The sequence below is a fragment of the Anopheles gambiae genome, chromosome 2 (genome assembly GCF_943734735.2).
Source record: "Anopheles gambiae chromosome 2, idAnoGambNW_F1_1, whole genome shotgun sequence".
Taxonomy (NCBI): domain Eukaryota; kingdom Metazoa; phylum Arthropoda; class Insecta; order Diptera; family Culicidae; genus Anopheles; species Anopheles gambiae.
In genome coordinates this window covers 41,253,472-41,276,919 of record NC_064601.1, presented here as the reverse complement: position 1 = coordinate 41,276,919, position 23,448 = coordinate 41,253,472, and the positions used below count along the sequence as shown (strand labels likewise).

Below are 23,448 nucleotides of genomic sequence, written 5' to 3'. Positions count from 1 at the left end.
CTTCTCAACATTTTGTGTCACATCTAAGGGACGTTTGTCATCGTCCCTGGTGAGGGTTTCGGTCAACATAATCATGACATGCAATCATATTTTGTTGGTTATTATCACAGTCACAAAGTCCGCCATGCAGCTTAGCACGTTGCCCATGCGTTTGCAGACGATTCCGAGCGATTCTGGACGATTTCAGATGATTACGGACTACTACGATGGTTACTGGTGCATCCTACGATTCCGGAGGATTCTGATGATTCTGAAAGATTCCGTTTAATTCCGATGATTTCTATAATTTCGACGGTTTCAACGTTATAATGATTCCGGAAGATTCGGAATGATTACAACACTTTCTGGACGATTCCGATGATCCTGGACGATTTTGAACGATTCTCGATTTTGGACTCTGGGCTGTTCTGATTGTACCACTTTGGCAGGACTGGCTTTGAAACTGTTACGAATCGTCCGGATTCCGCCTTTGCCTATTTTACATCACCTCACCTCAAAATGCGTAGACGTGCATTTCGATTTTTTTTATCGAATTTGCTATTAACGATAAGCAGCATATTATCCGTTTTGGTATTTGAACGCTTAACAATTTCTATGTGTTCCAGATGATCACGTCTCTCTTCTGAAAGTGATACTTATCCCATGTCTCCCCTAGTATTCTGTCCCGGTCCAGAAACTAATACTGAACCCATAACTGCCTCGATATTTATCCAAATTTCAATTCCTAATCTTACCATGGGGATCGACGAACCATACCCGGCGGTAGATGTACTTTGCATAATGTAGTGCAGAAATTCACCGTAAAACTAAGCTCAATTCGTTTGCTGAAAATCATTCAAAATCTATTATTGCTACAGAGTGTAATCAAAACGAGAAAATTTGAAAGTGATAAACGTGAACTTTATTTTCCAATTTTTACTTTTCATCAAGGCTAGGAACTTTTCAATTCACATACATTCGTTAAACGTCGCATGCGCGATTGACGTTTGTTTCGTTAAATAGCCGGATGTGTTTGACAGTTTCGTTGAGCGATGTTTGTAATTATTTCGGTGAAAACAGATCCGCCGATCAGCTTCCAAAACGTGGCAAATATCGTACCATATCCCAGATGAATATCGAACCAAACGATTAATAGCCAAATTTCAAGTTGTATTCAGTGTTGTACATTGCTTTTGGAGCGTCCTCGAACTTTTCTGAGCTGGAGTGGAACTCTCGCAACAGCGGTGCATAAGTTGGCATTGCCGCACACGGGAACGCAGTCGTCAGGTAAGCTGCTGTTGCAATATGTGTATCTTATTTCAAATGTTTTTAGTGCTATTTTGGAATCATTTTGTGCTGTGTCGATTATTTTGATTATTTTTGCGAGCCGGTCTCTTCGAAAGCTAAATTGTAGCGGCCAATGTAAACAAACCCTTTGAAGGACTGAAGCTGGTGTGACGATGGTGCACCGACCGTCTGTGTAGGTCGGTTTCGTTACGTTTCGATTTTCTATGCTTTCCAAAAAGGGAAAATTTTCCTACACATATCATCCAAAAGGTGTTTCGCAAGAGCCTTACTTATTGTCTTCGCTGATATTAGCAACGTCACTGGCATTACATGCCTCAAAGATTGCTCAATATTTTGCTCCAAAATGATGATGGTACCCAACACTTTCAATGCTTTCCAATTTGCATATAAACAAACCAAACTGATACCTTCGCTCCTCCCCCCCCCCTCCATTTGCCCGACAATTGCTGAAGTGAGTAAGTTGAATTATTCAGTTAGCATTAATTAGAGCGTCGCGTTACGTGTTCAAATAAGCTTGTTCCTCTTCATTCTAGGTAGCCCCGACTCGAATGATCGCAAGCGAATGCTAAACCTGGTACAAAATTACCAGCTGCTTTCTCGCTACAACAACTCATCCACCTTCACACACACACACACACACACACTCATCGTCCTCCCAAACGGTTGATCGGTGATCGTCGTTGTTCCGGCGCGCAAAGCGCGCGCATCCATTACCTCCCATGACGTCGTCATTAGTTCCGACCCGCGCGCGGGCAACGAAGTTGCCGAAACACAAGCTGTTTACATAGCTCAACCGCTCAAACGCTGCGCATTCGCACTAAACCCCCTCATGCAGCCATGCATCGACCAGAGCAGCAGGCGATTATGCATGTGCGCGCTAGCATCACGCCACCGCGAAAGTCGTTGCGATGGCGTATCAGTAAGCAAGCACGCGTCGTCCGGTGCGCGGTTCGTGTCCGCGACCGACGACCGGCAAACGTACAAATTGACCGCCGTTCGCCAGTCGATCGAGCCTTCGGCGTTCGCCTCCGCCGCTTTCGTTCGCAAGGGTGTGGAGATATGGCATAGCATCCCATTTACGTCACGAAGCAGTCCGCAGTTCGCGGTGTACGGGGAGGGCGGATTGAAGCTTATCTGTTTGCGCTGGAGGTCAAACGGGAGGTAGCGATTTAACGGGGGGTTTTTTGTTGTTGTTGCATATCAATCAGGATTGCTTTAGGCGATTTTGCGTTGGAAAATTTGGTTGGCAATGCCATTTAAATGCTTTTTCCATTCGAGCTCCCTTAACGCCCACGCGACAGTAGCAAAAATTAAGTACTTATATTTTTATGCCACTATCTAAAACTTCTTATCTAATCAGCATGAGATTGGTAAGGTAGCTTTGCTAAAGTTGGGATTTGCACACAGGGTGATTTGATGAGTCTGAAATGAACCCTCTCTTCAGAGAACTCCTGGTACGGTGGGGGGCAGGCTGAACTTTGGTCACCCGGTGCCCTTTTGCAGGGCGAGCGTGCGGCTTTGTCGAGGAAGATAAGCGCGGACTCTATTTGCAGGTTTAGCTTAGCGGAATTTGGAGGATTTCGTGTGAATTACATTAATCGGTTTTGACGCGATCGGGCGCGCGTGCTGGAATTGCGTGCGTTGCTGTTGCTTGGCAGATGTTGACGCGATATCGCTTTTCTAGAAAGGAATATTTTGGATTACTTGTTTTATTTAGAATTATTTTATTAAAATCTCACAATAATCTTTTAATTTTTGATTTACAGCGCAATCTATAATTGCCCGAATTGAGCTTCTATCTGTCCCATCGATCCTCATTACAGGGTTTTCCAGGAGTTCTCATAGCTGTGGAGCACTTTATTGACTCCTTCTTACGTGAAATGAACTTAAAGTAATGGGAATTGGTCTCTATAGCACCCTTGTTGGACAAATCCAATAGGAATTTTGAAGAAGCCTGTCCAAAAAGGGTGCCATAGAGTCCAATTTCCATCTTATGAAACTCATTTCCAGTAACAAAAAGTCAAGGAAGTGTCCCACAACTACGAGAACCCCTGAAAAATCTATATATTATTCTATATATTATTCTATCTGTTTTTTTTTTACTTTTTCTCATTGCATAAAGATCTTTCTTCTGCTGTTGTGGACGAAAGATCGCTCCTGCTTTGTGACTTAAGTCTCGCATTTATCTAACAAGCTAGGCATAGTACTAGGCCACGATACACACTGTTGAGGAGGGTCAGCGCTACGCGCACACAGTGAAAGTGTGCTCGCGCTCTTGCAGATCGTTGATGAGATTTTTGTTTTGCTTCTTAATATACGTCCGTACAGCGGCAAAAACATAATAATATACTACCGACGCTATTTCCCTCTGAATCAGCTGTCCCGTTCCTTGTTTGTGCTTCCGCAAAACCGTCGGAACCTGCTGTCCTGTTGGTATCCCTTTTTGGTAGGCTGTATTTAATGTGCCAATTCACATTGGTTGTGGAAAGCGGTTGAGTTGCTTGTTTGTGTATTTTATTTACAAATTTGAACCGATCGTATCTTTGAATTGTTGTCAAAAAACCGATCGAGATGATGTACTGGTGTGCACTTTGCCTTCTCGTGTATGTCCAATCCAATCCGGTGTCCGGTCGCTTGCAAGCACCGTCCCCCCTTGTTGGTTGCATTGTCATTTGCTAAGGGCGTTTGTCGCACTCGCTTATCCTTATCGGAACGTAGTTGTGGTGGTGGTGAGGGGAAGGGTTTTAAAGCTTTTCTCTACGCGACGTGAAGATCAACAAAGACGACGACGATGACGACGAAGACGCTACCGAACCCGACGCTCTGAGTGTAACACTAGTAGCTCGGAGTCCATTGTGCCACATTGCTCCGAACCATTTCTTCCCCTTGGCCCCCTCCTTCCTGCTCGTCTTCCCTTGGCCATAGATTGCAATGCGCACGGGGTTATCAGTCAAACCTGCTGCCCGCTCGAGTACATTTGCCGGCACGCACACACCCCGATCGGCATAGACGCAGGAGCATAGGCCCTTCTCTATGTGTGGTGGCCCGCCATAGCACTACTGAGTCGCGAAAAAACTTTGCCTTTGGGCGCAGGGAGGGGTCACCCCGAGAGGGGAGGGTACGCCGCGACCTGCCTAGAGAGTGTGTGTGTGCGTGCGATGGCGTATAATCTTCCGCCTGTAAAAGCCTCAAAGCATCGAAACCCTGCACCGCCTCCGGGGGGGAGGGTTGGGAGCCGGACGGGCGGGCGGGAGCGTGCGAATGTGCGATTGTGGACGAACAAAATCATCGTGTACGTCGCTCGGTGCCGGCAGTCACTCGATAGCTGCTCTATCGTCGTTCGGATATGGTTAGACGAGCGGCCGCTGGCATCAGCAGCAGCATGTGCGCGCGCGACCCTTACGCGAAGAGCGATTGAGTTGAGTTTTTTCTTTCTGTTGTTGCCTTGATTAGTGATTACACGCCCGTGTCCCGCGACAGTGTGTACCAACGTTCAACCGTGGTTGCGTGTGTGTGTTCTTGACTTGGAAGCTCCCGTCCACTGGTGCAGCGGCAAACTGGAAGTGGCATCATTCCTCCATCTGTCCCAGTTCGTAGTTGGGTAGATGGGTTGCATCTACTGAAGAGAGAACGAGTATGGTTTCGGTCGGATAGTGCAATTGCGGTTTTGTGCGGTGCGAATCCCCATTGATGAGTGTGCGCGCTCTGTCGAGAGTGCATTCGATCGATCACGCGCGGTGTTCGGGAAATAGCGCGAGAAACCGAAAAGACTTCTCGAGCGTTTTGGGTATTTCTGTATACGGGGCTAGTCGTCGGTCGTTGTGGTCGATTTTGAACCGCTGCCAAAAACAAAAACAAAATCCAAACACTCTTCACAATCATTGTAAGAGGCCACAGCTCAGCTTTGACGCGGTACGTCATGCTCTATAGCGGATAAAAAGTGAAAGGAGTAAAATCGGGGAAAAACTCTGATCGCGAAAGTCATAAACTGTGCATTGTCTCTGTGAGATACCCGTGGTACGGTGTGTATGGTTGCGTGTAGGTGTGTCCGGTCTGTAGGGTCCTGTCGGCAGGACCTGCCGTGTTGGAAGTGTTGATTTTAGTATATCTGTAACGTTGCTGTTACGGCCAAGGCAGAATCAAACGATTAAACTCATCTTGTCTGTGTACGCGGTGAAACTCGGAAACACATCAAAATGCTGGGAATTTTGGAAGTGTTGCTGTTCCTTTGTATCATCGGATACTTCTTCAACAAAGAACGGTAAGAGAGCGAGCGAGGGTGAGAGAACTCTGTCACGATCGGCCAAGGATCGCGGTTGCCATCGCGCTGGACGGCGGTGCCTGATCATGCGTTAGACGGTGATCGGTCGAATCACCGGGCTGGAACTATGCATGTGTCGCTGCTGCTGTTGGATCGGTGCACTGATCACGCTCCAGATCGGCGGAACGAGTCAACCCATAGCCGGGTCCGAGCGCGCTTCGTTATCAACGCTAGTTGTGCTCTGCGCGCTACGAATTGACCTTTCGGAGGGACCTCTGTTTCGCGCACTGCCTTGAAAACGATCTTCGTTCTTCGCTGTGTTCCTGCTGCTCGGCGTGTGATGTGGTTATGTCAGGCGGCGTGCGGCTTTTTCTTATTGCTTCAATTCCACCCCGGGGGGAGTTTTTTGTTGTTGTTGTTGGTACGGTTACTTCCCCGAGCGAAATCGATCAATCGAATCCGGCAGCGTTGAATTGAATCAGATTGTGCAAACCTTGCAGATCTTGCTGCACTGATTGGCGATGGTGGTGCAAGATTGAACGATGGCCCTCGGAGAGGCCCTCCCGGGCCTGAGGGTTAGTGCCAGTTGTAGGTGGTATAATTGCGGAAGTTCCACAGCAGTTCTCCCCGTGCGAGTCTTCAAGTTCAAAACCTCGGTACGCGTCTGTACGTGTCTGTACTAAAGTCCGCACAATGTGTGCGCTTCTGCGACAATCCCGAAGGTAACGCTCCGTGCCAACCTCATCCCCAATGTGAACGATGAGCGCATTCTGGGGAAGTTCCTGTCCTGCCGAGCCGAGTGGCATTGGTTTCTGTCAAGTGCCTCGGTACGTGCTGCATGCTCCGGCAAGGCGTTTCCGGGACGTTTCTGACCAACTGACCAACTCTCGTTGGCCAACCTCCTGTTTGGGTGGGTGAGAGGGCGACTATCGTGTGCGAAAGAAACGAGCGCACAGTCCGCGTCGTTGTGAATTTGAATAACTCACTTAAGCGCGTCACGAAATGGATTTCAATTTCAATACGTGTTGCTCCTGTACTGCGCACGGGGTCGAACGTTTCAATCGTAACGAGCATAATGATGCTTTTGTTAGCAAATGTTGTTGATCGTGCGAAGACGTGAACAGTTGCAACATTTTTTCGATTAGGTATTTGTGTCTGTGTGAGTGTGTTTTGTTTCATGTATGTAAAATAGTGGAATGATCGAATGATGAACTTTTTAAAATGTGTTGACGAATTGTTTTGAAACGGATGACTCTACAGGGCAGTAGAATCTGCTTTAAAGAACTCCATTGTATTCCAAACAGCAGCTTGGTACGTGTCGTCTGAACCAGTTCATAAAATTCCTTATACGATTGCAAGTCGCCAAAGCGATCGTTCATCAAAATCCAAATCTCGGTACAAAATGCTTGAATATTCAACGAAGAACTCACTAATGTGTTTGTGGATAATCCAGGCATAAGTAGTATTGATAACATACTTAACATTCCATCAAGAGCTGGTACTAATCGTACCAAATCAATTCCTCACACCTTTGTTCACATTGATTGTCGATCATTCTTCCAAAGTCCATCCCAAGTGCACGGGATCCCACGATACGCAGACGTTCCTTGATCCGTTGCAGATGTGTGTGCCTATCATTTCCGCAGCTGTGTGACGTACACAAGCGGGAGGAACGAATGCAATTTCTTTCTTTCTTTCTTTCTTTGTTGCACAAAAAAACAAGATCGGCTTGCAGCGAGACGCTGCTTGCTTAATATGATGGAAAAAGGAACACAAACGACTGAGCTAGAACAGCTAAGTAAACTTTCCTGCCTCCGACTACTTGGAACAGTTTGAAATAGAACGCAATTTACGCAACACAAAAACTGTTTAGTCACATTGTTTCATCATTTGTCTGATGGATGATGTACTACTCGTGTTGATGCAGTGTAGACGCGATGACTTACTGACTCGAATCCATTAATAATGTGTACAATAGGCGATACTGACCTGTGCTAGTGTAGACATTCGGGCCAATGATTGTTGTCCGCACTAGGAAGTAGTCTTGTTGCGGTTCTTTAACCTGTTTGACCAATGACAAAAACTCTACGCAATGAACTGTGCATTGTGATGTAACAGCTATTGCGGGCTGCGCTCTATTGCCAGTGCTCGAGCAGTACGATCGAGACGTACTGCCTTCTACAGCAACATCTGAGGATGTCCATTTAGTTCTCCGTTCTCAGTGCGGTTACATTTTGTTTTCCCGTGCACACACAGCGATCGATGGTTTTGCGCTCTTCAATGCGTCCGTAACATGCATTCTGCGTTGTAATAAGACCGTTGCGCACACATCTATTGCCTCAAACAGATATTGCGTACAGCCGTCGAGTGTCAAGGCCGCCGATGGCAAAAACAAAATGCAATGCAATGCAATTGGCGCTGGACAGCTTCGTTCCCTTGTCGTGTAGTACCACTTTAGTGCGCTTTCTCTGAGGCGAATCGAGTGAATGGAATGATCTTTTTGGTTACGGCTGTGCTAAGAAGTCGGGAAGGGTTAGACGTTAGTCTCAATATATGCACGGTGTTGGGGACAACGTTGCGACGTGGATTCAAAGCAGACATACAATTAAGCTACGCAGTATTGAAAAGGTTGCATCAGTGACCTGTGAATATTTGTTGTAGATTTTTAGGAAACACTTAGAACATCATAACTTTTATATCAACACTTTTATCTATTTAATAACTAAGAACAAAGAAAAACATCAATACAATATCCTAAAAGCTTTGGCCAATATTCGAGATTTGCAAGTTTGATAACCAATTAATTAGAAATCAATTGATTATCGTTGTATAGCTCTTTAACCACAAATGACGACGGTTTGTTTTTCCACAATCTCACCCCACCTCTCGAGCAAACAAAAGCGGGAAAGGCAGGCACGATCGTCCGTGCGCGGGTGTCAAGAGCGTGGCAATGGGGTTGTAGGTGCTTTTGCAAGTGTATCAGTAGTATCAACCCTACTCCTCGCTTCTAAGTAAAGGGGGTTGTCTATCCCCCTCCTATAATGTCTAGGCTCTGTGTGTGAACGCTACCAATAAACATTACTATATTTGTTTGCTCTTGCTGCTGTTGCGCTGCTGCTATACCACCCTCCATTGATCCGCTGGAGCCTGGCACCCTTCGAAGCACTTATCGTTGATGATGGTTATTTTTGCAACAACAAACCAAAAAAGACGTAACAAAAGCCAAAACAGCCCTTATCTGCTATTGTTCGCACGTCCCGCCTCTCTGCCCTATCTCCAATATCTGTCGCTTCGCGTTGGTCCGATCTTAGCCCTTTTGACCTTGACACTTCCAGGGGCGCAGGGACAGTTGGGGGTGTGGTAATTGAACCTTGCTGGGGGATCGTGCGTAGTTACAGGTTTGCTGGTCCTGGCTTTACTAATAACTTTCGTTTATCTTTCGAGAGTAGTACGATACGTGCGTGTTTTGCGGTACGTCCCCAACCACGGCTCAGTGTGCAGAGCGCCGCCGGGTCATCTACCCTGTGGCGGAATCATTTCCGTAGACTTTGGACATCGATTATGGATGATGAGTGATTTAACTGATCGGTTTATCGATATCCTGTCGGTTCACAAGAAACAAAGGGCAATCGTTGGGTGGGTGGGTTGGTGGTTCGGTACACGCGCTAGAGTGCAGCCATGCTTTGTGTGCTTGCAGAGGCTCGTTAATCCTCCGGCTTGGGCAAAGTTCACGTTGCCAAGATTAGGTGGGCGGTGTGAAACGGAACGCTATCATTGGATATTTATATCCCCCATTGGGGATAGGGGGTAGGGGAAGGGGGAGCTCATTAAGTACCATGTGGCAGGCAGTTTCAGGGCACTTGATGTAACTGTTCTGTCAAGTGGTTTTATTGTCTTTTTATCTGTTTATTATTTGTGTTGTACGTTTTTATGTGTGGCTGAAGCAATAGTAGCTGTTTGATTGTTGTTTATATTTTTAGTATGTTTTATTATTAGCTGCACTTATGATTAAAATGTAACATGATTGTTTTAAAGGAGTGTGCTAAAGATGGGATCGTATTTAATCGCTGCTTTCAATCGATAATAGTCATGGAATGTTTCTTATGAACAATAATCTCATTGCCGAATGAGATAGAGTCTGGCAGTAGTTGCCAAAAGGCAATACAAACTAAAGCTAACTGCTAAGTGATAAGACAGTTCCACTACTTTTAAGCTGACAAGAAGATTACTAATAATAATCTCCGAAATGGATTGTTCTAGAGCTGATTGAAATATGGCACGGTTTCATTGCTATAGGTTAACAGATCGCGACCCTTGTGCCACGTTGCGAGCGATAATGTGTCCCTTGTTTAATGGTGCCGACCTTGCTACGACCAGTTCTATTTTACGCAGTTACGCCAGATTCGACGTGGAAAGCGACGTGCTGCAGAGCGAAGCAGCAGCTTCAGTGCATAATGTATGTGACATTTAGATCGATTACTAAGCAGTGTTTTGTTTTCCTTCCTCCACAGGGCAATCGATATGGTGGACATCATATCGAACCGCGTTCAGGAGGCGTACGGATCCTTCCGCTTGCCGAGCGTGTTTGGGCCGGGCACGGACGCCCAACCGAATGGAGGCTTTTCGACCTACTCGATGCTGAAGCGCTTCGGCGAGGCTGGACGGCGCCAGCGTCAGTTGAATGTGGATAATGATAGAATGGTATGTGGGACATCTTGCCCCAAAAATCGAGCCAGCTCCGTGCTAATGATACAAACCAGTGTGTAATTAATTGGTTACTATCTAGGCTGGTGTGCTACTGGTCTGTGTGATAGGGCAATAAGTGTGTAAATAACTCCCTCCTTATTTTCTTCCGCGCACACAAAACCCAAGTGTTGGTGCAGGACTCCTATTGCTTTTTATTCTAATCTTTTGTTTTGTTTTCTATTATTATTTTCATTTTACTGTAAACTGCAAATTCTCATTGCATTCACACGGAATCGATGTAAAAACACACATCTACACACATAAACAAACACACACAAAAATGCACAACAAAACGCTCCACCAATGCTGCCAACGACCAATACTTCGATACTGCGACACACATGCGATGATTTGCTGTGACTTATTGCTGCACGATGTGGATGACTACTGAACGTGAATTAATGTACAAAATTGGATTGTATTTATGTTTCACCAAAAACAAACCAAACCAAAAAAAAAACAAACTCCCGACCCTTCGTCCGCTGCCAGGTGCGACAGCAAAGTCTCTTCCACATAAAGGAAACATCGATCCCGCAAGTGCAACCGGAATTGAAACCAATTCCTGGCCTGGCATGTCCCCATTGCTCGCCAGCAGAAAGCGTAAGTTTGCCGCGTAATGCCAACCGATCGATCATTTGTTCATCTGCTTTCTCATACTAAACGCCTTGCAAAAGTGCACAATACTAACAAGAGTTTGTGTATCTCCTTCACGAGCCGTTTACTAACCTCTTGCACATTCAGTGGGTTTGGGTAGTTGATTGATGCTGCTAATGGAAACATAGTTAAGACTCTTAATTATAAGAATGTTTCATGAGATGCGCGTTTGAATAATACGTCCAACAACATGTTATTTAAACGTATTTAAAGAATTAAGTCTTTTTCCACGAATTTAAAATACTCTCTCATGTACTTGGTAGTACATCTTTTCTTTACAAACTCCCTCCCTAGCGCGTCAACTGCATTCAATCCAAAGCATGAATGAACAACAGCATAATAAAATATCGCCTTATCTCTCTTACCTGCTACTACTACTACTACTAAGCAATGTTCCGTGCGTAAATGCTTGCGGCACGAAGTACGCAGTTTCCTTAGCAAAATTTGCATGTTTTATCATATGCGAGACACCGTTCTCGCTCGCTCACCCATGCAACCATCCACCCCTGATTGCGTCGTTACATCGTTCGCTCTCGCGTCCGCTCACTGTCGCCGGCGATCGTTTCTCTATGACGATGTGGATCGCCACAAATCGGGCAAGAAACGCTGAGAGATGGCGAGTTGATCCGTCCCACGGGAACGTTCACGCTGCCAGTCGCAGCACGCATCGCTCACGGTTGTCACGGGTTAAAGTTCTATTTTTACCCTCCACAATGTACACGGGAGAGTAGCCCCCAGAGTACTGTCAAACTCTGTTGCTCAGTTGTTAGGAACATCTTCAAGGGTGGTTTTTTGTGAAAACGCAACGCTGTAAAATACGGTTGTTGGCTGGAAATCGTGATACAGTCAGTGCGAGTAGCACGCACAATGTGGGCTTCGGGTGGCTGGATTTCAAGGTGGTCGTTATCTAACGCACCCGGGAGCAGCAGCTCAGGTGGTGTTGCTGCTGCCGCTGGCAACGGATACCAGAATCGCATCTATCAGCTCGAACAGTTTTGGGTGCGCAAGGCCGTTATCATCATACAATTCTCGCGTCGCGTCGTCACGCTACACCGGAGCACTGTATCTAATCTGTTTTTTCTGTGTGTGTCTGTTTCTATTTCTTCCTGTGTGTATTTCTTGTGGTGCAAAACATCTCGCCCGTACGACGCATAACTTCAACAGCGTCCACAGCTTGGTGCGGACGATCGACGGCGCAGTGCGATTGACATACTGCGCGTAACGACGCACGCCGGCGAGCAGTATGCGCGCGTGCACAATCCGGGCAAGTTCGACTGGGGCGTCTGGTGTCCGCATCTGGCGCAGGCCACCCGTGTGCGCCGCTTCTCGTACCCGCAGGTGGCCGGTGCCGTCCTGCCCGACGAACGTGTGCAGGAGGCGCTGGATACGGCGGTCAAGGAATCGATCAACGACAAACGGGCCGAACTGGGGCTGGCGGAGAATGACGAAAGCTTCGACGAGGATCGCTACTACAGTGAGATGCTTCGCAGCCATGAACGAAGGGCGGGCAAGGTAAGTACCCGGCTCTCGATGACCCACTTGAGCCGGTGCACGTGAGAGAGTCGCCGTTTACTAATGAAACTCTGTTTGCGCTTGAAAACAACTTCCAGATCCTGATCGGCATGCGCTCGAAGATCTCGAACCTCGTGCTGCGCATTACCTCCTGGGTGCTGTACAAGCTGCTGCCCTGCTTCATGTCGGGGGTGGCCGCCCATCCCGCCCAGGTGGACATGATAAAGCGCGCCATCGAGAAGCACCCGGACGTGCCGCTTATCTTTCTGCCACTTCACCGCAGCCATCTGGATTACATTATGGTGAGCTTCATACTGCTGAACAACGACATCAAGTGTCCGCTGGTCGCCGGTGGGGACAATCTGCGCATCCCCGTGTTCGGCAGCATTCTGCGCTACGACGGTGCGTTCTTTATCAAGCGCAAGATTGACCCGCTCACGGGCAAGAAGGATCACGTGTACCGGGCGATCCTGCACACCTACCTGCAGAAGTGCCTGACCGCCGGGCACAATGTGGAATTTTTCATCGAAGGTGGCCGTACGCGCACGGGCAAACCCTGCATGCCAAAGGTGGGTTGCTGATGAGGGGGTGGCGTGTAGTTTCCGACTGGATCGGTTTTTTAACCCTTTCTTTCTTGCTTCATCCACAGAGTGGCATTCTTTCGGTGATTGTCGATGCATTCAACGATAAAAGTATTGCCGACGCGCTGATCGTTCCCGTCTCGATCAACTACGAGAAGCTGGTCGATGGAAACTTCGTGCGGGAGCAGCTGGGACAGAAGAAAATTCCGGAAAGCTTCGCCTCGGCTGCGTCCGCCATCATGAAGGTGCTGAAAGCCCGGTACGGGCTGATGAGGATCGACTTCAACGAACCGTTCTCGCTAAGCGAGCTGATCAAATCGCTCCGCAAATCGGACACCGCGCACAATTACACGCCAGAGATGCGGTAAGTGCACTGGAAGCACGAATCGTGAAGAAATGGGGTTGATGATTAATGCGTTTTTTCCTCCTACCAGACGATTGCAGCACAAACCATCTTCCTCCTCGCTGTTCGGCACGGACGTGGTGCAGGAAGAGCAAGACCAGCGGCAGCTGATCGACAACATTGCACGACACGTCGTGTACGACAGTGCGCGGGCCACCTCCGTCATGACAACCAACGCGCTAGCATTCCTGCTGCTGAACCGTTTCCGCGACGGTGCGCCGCTTTCGATATTGGTGGAAGCGCTCGATGAGCTGCGCGCCGTGCTGAACGGTGTGCGCGATCTCGGTTTCACCGGCTCGTCCGAGGACGTCATTCGGTACGCGGCCGACCTGCTCGGCCCGGGTCTGGTAACGAAGGAAAGCCGCAATGGGCAGCTGTTCGTCAAACCGGTGGTGATGATTCCGAACGTGATCGAGCTGTCCTACTATTCGAACTGTCTCATACCGCACTTTGCGCTGGAATCGATCGTCGTCACGTGTGCCGGCTTGCTGAAGCGTGAAGCGGAACGGAACAGCAGCACGGACCGGCACGATCACGCGGACGAGGTGACGGTCGGGCGGCGGGCGCTGCTGGCGGCCTGCATGGAGTTTGCCGAGCTGCTGATGTACGAGTTCATCCTGTGCAAACCGTGCCAGAAGCTGGAAACCGTGCTCGAGAACACGCTGCAGGAGCTATGCCTGCGGGAAATCCTGTCCCAGCCGGAGCAGGAGCTCACCGAGGACCAGGTGATGGCACGCAAGCTGGCCCACAATCTGGAGTGCGACGGGCTGGACGTGGACGACGACGAGCTGGACGATTATTTCGACGATCAGCACAACTCCACCAACGGTGGCGGCGGTGGGCGGCCGTACCGGGCGGTGGACGACGATGTGACGCGGATACATTTCCCGGCCGAAACGCACTGCAACCGGCTGGTGCTGGAGTCGGTACTGGCGCCCTTCACCAACACATACTCAGCGGTGGCGTCGTCGCTGCACCAGCTCTTGGACGGCAACGCGATGGTGGAATCGGAGTTCATTCGGCTGTGCATCAAAGAGATCAGCACGCGGGTTGAGCTGGGAGACTGTAAATATGGTACGTATGGCAAACATGTGAAGCGCTGAACGGTTGAACGGTGGGATGCTAATGATTTCCATTCCATTGCAGGCGAAAGCATATCCACCGATACAGTGCGAAACTGCCTGAAGGTGTTCGAGAAGCGCTCGTACATCGAAACCACAAACAACAGCGGCGTGCGGTTGGTGTCGCTGCAGCCTCCCTTCGACACGATGGCGGAACTGCAAACCATAGTACAACAGGTGCACACGTTCGTGCCAGTTTAGCCTGATAGGATAGCAAATCAACAAGGGTCCGTGGGCTCGGTCCGCGTGTCTGTACGATACCAAACCAAAACCGAACGTTTCGCGTCCGAAGAAAAGCGATTGCAACGAAACGTTTGCAATCGTGACTAAGACTTTAAGACAAATAAGCGCACACACACATACACATAGGGAGGCGCAAAACGATTAGAGCAAAGGTTTGTGATTTGTTTGTCGAAACCTCATCAAAAGACTGTTTGCGCTCCTCCAAAAATGTATGCTAAAAGCACAAAAGGAACAATTTCGGTCTGCGCGTGCGTGTACTACTGTTTAGTTGAGGCAAGGAATATATTGCTACGGTTGCTGTTTTAGCTTTAGGGACCAGCACTGTACGATTGCTCAATCGGTAACGACCGCCGTAGGCGAGCGTCTAATTTCCAGTGAAAATGAGTGATTGAACTCGTCGTTATAAATTTGTATTAGAAAAGACCAACGCGCCAGAGCGCGATAAAATCATATCAAGTGGCTGGATGTCAAGAAATCCTCGGGAACGTGCGTGCGTACATAAGCTTCACGTAAGCTTCACATGCGGGAATTGTGTGGGGCAGCCTGATTGAACGCTTCCCCGGACACGGTAGATGGCCAAATAACTAGACTTGATTTATAATGAACTGTATGAAATACACGAAGTGAATGGAAATGGTTGTTTAATAGCTACAGATAGGAGTTTGCAAACAATTATGCATTCTTCACATCTTAACGTCCGATCAGAAAATGAAGTTGGCAAAATTAGAAAAAAATGGTTTGAACGCTCCGAGCTCGCTCCAGATCCACCGCGATCAGTGAACAAATTCAAACGGCACGTACTCCTCAACTGGTACGCGCAATGGTGCTCTCTGCTGCGAACGCGCCCGCGAAGCCTGAAACGCGTGCACCGCAAGCTCAATCAGAAAGATGCCCCCGGACAGCAGCAGCATGGCAAAGTAGAAGATGAACAGCGGCAACAGATGCTCCATGTTGAACACGATGTAATCCGGCACCGACGGATGCTCCCGGACGCGCCGGATCTGCATCAACTGTACCGCCGTCTCGAGCTGGTGCTTGAAGCGATCGTTCATGCCGGCCTCGACGCAGTGCAGCACGATCGCGTTGAACGTCCCGGCGAACGGTGACGTCTTCGGGACGGCCATCGATTTGTAAAACTCGTAGATCGGCTTCTGTATCGGCCAGATGCCATCCGGCTTGCCCGGGATCCACCGGTAGTTGCCGGCCAGCACGAGCGGCACATACTCCTCCGCGATCAGCAGCGCCGAGTTGCCGTGCATTATGATCTGCTCGATCGAGTCACGCAGCGAGGAAGTGTTCCTGGTGGACAGCCGGCCCGACAGCGCGCTGTACACGGGGCTCTGAAAGTGTGGCCCCTCGTGGCGCACGATGTGCTCGTGGTAGTGCGATACCTTCAGCTCCAGCTCCGTCTCGATCAGCTCCTCGAGGCTGTTGATGTTGTTGACCTGCTGATTGCTCGGGTGCAGATACCGGATCGTGACGCCCTGCCAGATCGGGTACGACACAATGTTGTACACGAGCAGCCCCACAATGATCCACCGTTTGCGGTCGGCTCGGGGCAGCTTCACCGACACGTTGTAGATGATCCCGACCAGGTTGAGCACCTTGGTGCCGAACGTGTGGCTGCTCGGTTCGCGCGGCACATCGAGCCGGCGGGCGGCATACTCGAGCAGGAAGATAATCATCGGCACGCCGAACGAAAGCAGCACGTTCGTCAGCATGTACGCCACGCTGAACGGGTTGATGAAGACCTGCGTTTTGTCGCGATTGCGGAAGTAGTTGCGCGGCGTTATGAAGACAAGCTTCTCGGTGGAGATGTAGTGCAGGTAGAGCAGGTTCCGGGTGTCGTAGTTGTGTATGATGCGCGAGTTAGCCGCCAGATCGATCGCATTCTGCTCGATCAGCCCGAGCGTCCCGACCGGCGTCCCGTTCTGGTGGATGTACCCGATCGACAGCTCGAGCTCGTTTTTGTGCAAGATCAGACTGAAGTTCATCTGCTTCTGCATGATGGACAGGATCTCCTGGTCAATGTCGGTGAAGCTTACCGTGCCGAGGATGCAGTCGTACGCCGACGTCGAACCGTTGCTGACGTGCATCGCAATGTTGAGCGGATAGCCGTTCAGGTTGTAAACGCGGTCGTCGATGAAAAGGTTCAGCTCGCGGTTGTACGCATCCAGCTGCTGCCCGTCCGTCAGCAGGCGACAGTGCAAATCCGACTTCCCCGTCGGAAGGTAGCGCAGTTCCGGCGAGAGTGCCTTCCGGAATGGGTTAAACAGGCAGCTCTCGATCGTATCGTTCGCGCGGTGATTCAGCACAATCAGCTGCAGCAGCCGGTACCGGTACCAGGCGGCATGGAACAGGTCGGCCAGCTCCTGGTCGGCCATTTCCTGCGTGATGAGCATCACCTTGGCGCGCGGGTTGTACTCCGAAAGGTAGGGCAGCAGCTCCGTCAACAGGTCGTCCTTGTGGCCCGAGCCGACGAAGCATTCGCTCGTGCGATACTCCAGCTCTTGGGTGGTGTGCTCTAACGATTGGTGTACGAACGCCTGAAAACTAAGCTTGTAGTGCTCTTGTTAGTGGAAACACGTGTCGTCATCGTGTCATCACCACCACCACCACTTACCGATGAAGGGTGAAGGCATTCAGCGGGACCGGATTGTGCAGACAGTATGGCGACATGATTGGAATTTCCGTGCACGATTCTATCACGGTGACGGTGTGCTGGTCCGTGAGATAGTTGTCAAGGATTCGTGTTTCCATCGACACAGCCCGGGAGTGGCAGTCGTTGTGGCGCAGTGGATCCAGCACTGCTGTTACCCTCTGCCACAGCAACACTAGCAGGACACAACTGCACGCTTGCTTCATGGTGAATTTTTGAGGGAACGCGTACCATGCTAATGCGTTTTTATAGTGCGAATTGAGCAAACAAACCCTTGCGGAGAGTAATTAAGGGCGATTGTTATCGTTCGATAGTTCTGGAAAGCTTCCTAGATGGTGTTTGATAAGCGAAGGAAATCATTTATCACTTTCATCCCGAGTCCGGAGCAGTCCATTTGGGTCCAAACAGCTCGTTCGTTTCTAGAACTACGTTGTGGTCCAGTTTTAGCTCATTTTACTTTAACAAAATTAGTTGTAAATCAATATCCTCATACCTTGAACGCCAATCTGAAACCACGACTCGACTCAAGATCGACCCGATGTTCTGTAAGGTCAACTCCAAAGCAAACAAAATTAATTCATTGCTGCCAAACCAGCCGGCAAACTACTGCCTGGTCAGCTTCTGAGCGGGGTAACAGATCCTCATCAACGCTGCGCTCGGCGGGGAGCATTCTGTTTATTTTAAGAGCCATCTTTGGTGAAGGGTTCCGGTTTGGTAGGCTCGCGAAACTCGTTCCGCGCACAGAAGAATCGGAAAGCCGAACGACGCATAGACACACCGCAGCAAGAACCATCCGCAATGGGCGTATGGCTTTGGCACTGAGGGGAGGGGCGGTTGTAAAGGGTGTTTGCGGTGTGCTGGAAAATCCCCCAACTGGTTCCGATGGCCAGATGGTGACGTCACGCCGCATGGGACAGAGGAAGAAGCGACCCGACCGATCCGGTTGAACGCACCCCCTCGCGTACGGTGGTGGCACCCGCATCGTTGCAGCCGGCGGTTGGGCTTGCTACGGAGGACGGAGAGCGGTGACATCGGTGGTGGAGATTGTCGTTCATCTTGAAATTCGATCCTCTTTCTTCTGGCGGAGTGACACGAGTGAGCGCATGCGAGCGCGATACGCTTGGACTTCGATGCTTCGACGCGCCCAATCGATGCGGCGTAGAGCGATAATCCGGCTGTGCGCGTTCTTTGAAGGTTATGGGTGTTTGTCGGCGTTTGTCCTCGCGGTTTTTGCCTCGTGCGCGCTGCTGCCGGTCGTTAGTCGCGGCTTCGTTGTCGAGCTGCGTTGTACGAACGGGGATCGTACGCGCTTCTCTCTTTGTTGTTGGCAAAACATTCTAAAGCTCAATGTGGCCATCCAACGTGGCCCTTGTGGTGGTGCTGGTGGTTGGTGTAGTGAGTGCTGGATGTGACCAGCCGTGTCAGACGCGGGCGGCCAAACCGCAGCCGGGACGCTGTGTCCCGGTGGCCAAATGTCCCTCGATCAAGCAACACCTGCTGCGGTTGCAGTTTCGTGCGGCCGATCAGTTCGAAGCGTTTCTGAGCGAGCGTGCCTGCAGCTACGGAAAGGATGGGGTAAGTATTAGGAGAAGGGACGTGGGGGGTCCCTGTGCTAAACCCGCTCATGAGTGTGTCCGCCGTGTAGACGCTGCATCTGTGCTGCACTGGGAAGATAGCGTCCGATCGACGCACAGAGCTGGCACCGAACGAAGCCCTCGAGTGTCCCGTTGACTGCGTGCCGATCGAAGACTGTCCGGCAGTGTACGGGCGCAGCATGGTGCTGCAGAAGCGGTACGACCGGCGCCTGCACAAGCTGCTGCGCGACAACTTCTGCCACGAGCAGGCGGGCCAGCTGTACGTGTGCTGCGATCCGGAGCGCTATCCCAACTCGATCACGGCCGCCACCCGGCAGCTGGCTAAGCGCGTGAGCTGGCAACCGTGCGTGACACCGTTCGGGGACGATGGGAAGTGTGTGCCGCCGGCCCGCTGCGCCATGATCGACGACCCGAACACGATCGCGTCCGAGCTGGAGGCGTTCGCGATCGGGTGCGATCCGGTCGCGAACCAGTCGCAGCTCTGCTGCACCGAGCAGCTGCTCATCTTCGACCAGGAAGCGGGCAAGGAGTGCGAAACGAAGGCTGGGCTGGAGGGGCTGTGCACGGAATCGGAACGCTGCCTGGATTTCATCGAGTCCGAGGGCAAGGACGTGTACGTGCGGCAGAACTGGTGCTACACGAACCTGCAGCAGGTGGACTACTTGTGCTGCGCGCGGGACCGCATCAAGGAGCGTAAGTAATCAGCTTTGAATGGTTAGTCAGCAACAAAAAACCCACACAGGTCCAGTGACCTCTGAGTGAGAGTGACATTTTATTGAGAGTGCCTCTGTCTTATCAGCTGTGCTGTGCGTTTGGCCAGCTGTGCTACTGTGCGGTGGGATGAGATAGTGTCGTTACAATTTAGGGATTTTTGTTTTGGGTGTGTTGTGTTTGCTGCGAGAGATGTGTACGTTTTGTAATAATTGGAATTAGTACTTAGCTACAAAACTCATGCTAACTGGTAATGATGGATCATGCAACTTTATTAACGGATCGACCCGGTGCCGGATGAGTCTATGAAGGAATCAATTCCGACCTGTCATAGGAACTCGTTATGTACTTATATGAATTAGTGATGTACATACTGAGCCAGAACAAAGGAGTGAGTTAGTGATAATACTGCAGATGAGTAGAATAATTAAATCTAGACTTTATTTAATTTTTTCGTTTTTTAATCCATTTTTAAATGAATTATTTGTGAGCTAAAAAACTTTCGACAGTTAGATTTCAATGTGTGATGAGTGAACTAAAGCTTGGACTCACATAATAACTAACTTAACCACTCTGAATTCACCCCCAGGGATTGAGCGTCATCTGACCAGTGCTTGAGTGCGCTAGTGTGGTTTGGTAGCCATCATCCCAACACCTGTCAGATCGATTAGAGACAATCCACTGCCAACTCTCTTGATACGCGGTCAGTCTACTCTCATGGCAACCAGGTAGCCAATACCCGCCGTATGAAACTCGCATATTGCTTTTTGGACTACAACCGTTAAAGGACATACGTCGCATCGCCCAGCAACTATGCGTTGCTGGGTTATTAACGGCTAATATTAACAACTGCCCAACTCAGCTTCAACAACTAGATCTGTATGCCCCGGGGGTTCCCTATCCGCCCACGCCCGTTGCTTGCCATCGGCGAACTACCTATGGATCAGGTGGCACGCTTACTTCCATGTGCAGATCATTCGATGAAGTTCACTCGCTGTTCGACTTCAACATCTCACTACAATACTTCAAAGACCGGTTGTACTCAAGGCGGTTCTGACGTATCTCGTGATTAATTTTTTCGTGTAAACTATGTATTATGATCATTCACCGGGACTTATATTGTCCAGTTAATTAATAAACAATCATAATCTCTAGTATGAACTTGCTTCACTCACAGATCAGAATCGCTTATTTAACATCCTTTCTGAGGATCGGGCCAATGTATTGATTAGATCATGACAGCAGACCACACCTGCTCTGTTAGAATGCCTTCGTCAGTGCGGATTCCACTTTGTAGGTCTAGTTTCGTTTGACTCATCTGCAATTTAACTAACTCACTCTATGTGCCATCTAGTTTTGTGATTCAATACACTCTAAGTGAATTGCCGACCATTAAATATCAAATCTACGCTTTCTCTATTTGTTCAACAAAACAAATTGACCATTGACCTTCATATTCGGGATTGTATCTAGTTTATAATAACTTATGATTTTATAAACCTACCGAAACCACCGAAATGGCATCTACTGACACCCAAATCATGGCCATCCGTCAGAGTTCTCCAAGTCCCTCGCGGATAGCTCTGACCTGAAAGGTTCGGGTCAAACTGCCCTTCACAGAGTACTTGTTGGTTTTGTCTGCTACTTCTTCTTCTATTTGGCGTAACGTCCTACGCGGACATGCCGGCCTATACAGGCTTTCGTGACTTAATTCATTACCACGTAGCCGAATAGTCAATCCTTGCTATACTTACCTGTTACTGTTACTATACTTACCTTTCGTACAGTAATGCATCCCTAATCTTCAGCTCCACAGGTTGAATTTGGAATACGTGCCGGGGAGGACCTAACGGCCTGCTCGACGGTGATAAATAGACCAGGATTTTGTGTTCCGCTGGCGCAATGTGGACCGGTGGCGAGGTTGTTGCGTCTAATATCTACCCGTGGAACGACCGCCACACCGGATGAGGCACGCTTCCTGCGGGCATCGATTTGTCCTACGCCGGAAGGGGTGAGTTGTATCGATCCTTATGTAGTTAGTGTAAAGTAGTTACTAATATTTGACATCTTTTCAACGTAATCCAGGCCACCGGATATCATGTGTGCTGCGATGTGACGGCCGTACAAACTACGACTACACCGGCTCCTACAACCCAGCCACCGACCACTGTTGCTGCGGCCCCAGCCACAGCGAGTCTGGTCAATCATCCTAACATACGACTGTTCGATCGGACGAACTGCGGTCTCCCGGGGACGGTCAATAAAATCGCCTTCGGTCAGCAGGCACGGCTGTTCCAGTATCCCTGGATGGCCATGATCGTGTACGTGTCCAACACAACCGGCACGGAAAGTTCGGAATGTGCCGGTACGATCATCAACGTGCGGTACGTGCTTACAGCGGCACACTGTATTGACGGTCAGATGGAACGGATGTAAGTTTGTGATCAATGACACTGCTGGTAGCGCTCTCTAACTCGAGTTTCTCCTTTACAGGCGATACGTACGAATCGGAGAGTACGATACGCGTACAGATCCTGACTGCGAGGAGGACACTTGCGCTGCGCCAATCCAACGCTACGGAGTGGAGGATGCGATCTTCCATCCCAACTTTACCCGCATCGTACGTTCCGGGCATGATATCGGACTGCTGCGGTTGAACCGTTCGATCGATTTCAGCTCAGGAGACGTTTCGCCCGTCTGTCTACCGTTTACCACCGGGCTGATGGGATTCGATCCGACCCTGTACTGGATTACGGGTTGGGGTCTGACGGAGCGGCTCGAGGTCAGCCCGGTGCTGCTGCAGGCACGCATCCCGCCCGTGTCCTGCAGTCTGAGCAGCTACGCCATCTGTGCCGGGTTTGGCAATGCGACGCTACACTGTGAGGGTGATTCGGGCGGCCCGATGAAGGCGCAGGTGCCGGAGTACAACTTCCGGTTCGTGCAGTACGGTGTGATATCGGCCGGCCCGCGCTGTGGTACGCAGGGTGTGCCCGGGATTAGCTCACGCGTTTCATTCTTTATGCAATGGATATTGGACAATATAAAAGCCTAAGTAGATCGTACTGAGCGTTGGCTTTTTCATTGCTGTTGGTGACTTACAGGGTTTTGCGATTCAGCTCACACATTTCTAGAACTATCAAACCAACGTTTGGTCTTATGAAAGTGTGTTGCGTTCATGCGATCAAAATTCGCTATCCGGAGTATTTGTCAATTTATTAAATCGTGCCACAGTCAGAGCATTAAATCACGTCGAATCGTAAAAGTGTCCTACTGTCTCGAGTTGAATCGCTAAACCCAGTGTCATGAGAAGTACTTATATTCAAACTATGCATAAACCTAGCTATAATTAACGTTTTCTTCTTGTTGCTTGTTTCTCGTTTCTTCGCTTTCTAATTTCTTCTTTTATTTATTCCTTCTTATTGATTTCCTCGTTTTTTCTTTCACATCGTTCTTCTTTTTCATATTTTTCCGCCGTCGGATGATTAACTTAGTAATCAAACTCTTTCAGCAGTACCTGCGTAGACAGTTGTTTTGTACCATTTTATTAAACAACAAGGGGACATTATTTTGATTATGTTCCAAAACAGAGTCTTGCGAGGATGTTCACTTGACTCAAATCATTTCGAGCTCATATCCTGCGAGATTGCTTACTCTACTTACTTACTTATCTGACGC

General features: G+C 49.4%; 3 protein-coding genes across 8 annotated transcripts; 2 read left to right on the top strand and 1 right to left on the bottom strand.

The window, feature by feature from the left end:
• Positions 1-1,030: 1,030 nt before the first annotated feature.
• On the top strand, positions 1,031-15,442 carry LOC1274362 (glycerol-3-phosphate acyltransferase 1, mitochondrial). 6 transcript variants are annotated; one of them, XM_061663505.1, is made up of 8 exons: positions 1,031-1,266; positions 10,060-10,249; positions 10,784-10,894; positions 12,113-12,460; positions 12,559-13,029; positions 13,110-13,405; positions 13,476-14,518; positions 14,591-15,442. In XM_061663505.1, exons 2-8 carry the CDS (start codon positions 10,070-10,072, stop codon positions 14,764-14,766), a joined length of 2,625 nt encoding a protein of 874 aa, XP_061519489.1. In that variant the 5' UTR covers positions 1,031-1,266; positions 10,060-10,069; the 3' UTR covers positions 14,767-15,442. The 6 variants fall into 6 exon arrangements, with proteins under 6 accessions (XP_061519489.1, XP_313470.5, XP_061519490.1 ...); XM_313470.6 differs by lacking the exon at positions 1,031-1,266 and adding an exon at positions 4,282-5,548; XM_061663504.1 differs by lacking the exon at positions 1,031-1,266 and adding an exon at positions 6,113-6,270.
• On the bottom strand, positions 15,433-17,450 carry LOC11175939 (uncharacterized). Its single transcript, XM_061649690.1, has 2 exons — positions 17,432-17,450; positions 15,433-17,332 (listed from the first exon to the last, which is right to left on the bottom strand). The coding sequence occupies exons 1-2, from the start codon at positions 17,448-17,450 to the stop codon at positions 15,582-15,584; spliced, it is 1,770 nt and encodes a 589-aa protein (XP_061505674.1). The 3' UTR covers positions 15,433-15,581.
• LOC1274361 (serine protease 7) lies at positions 17,232-22,835 on the top strand. Its single transcript, XM_313469.5, has 5 exons — positions 17,232-19,042; positions 19,113-19,755; positions 21,582-21,784; positions 21,859-22,205; positions 22,267-22,835. The coding sequence occupies exons 1-5, from the start codon at positions 18,815-18,817 to the stop codon at positions 22,823-22,825; spliced, it is 1,980 nt and encodes a 659-aa protein (XP_313469.5). The 5' UTR covers positions 17,232-18,814; the 3' UTR covers positions 22,826-22,835.
• The last annotated feature ends 613 nt before the right edge of the window (positions 22,836-23,448 follow it).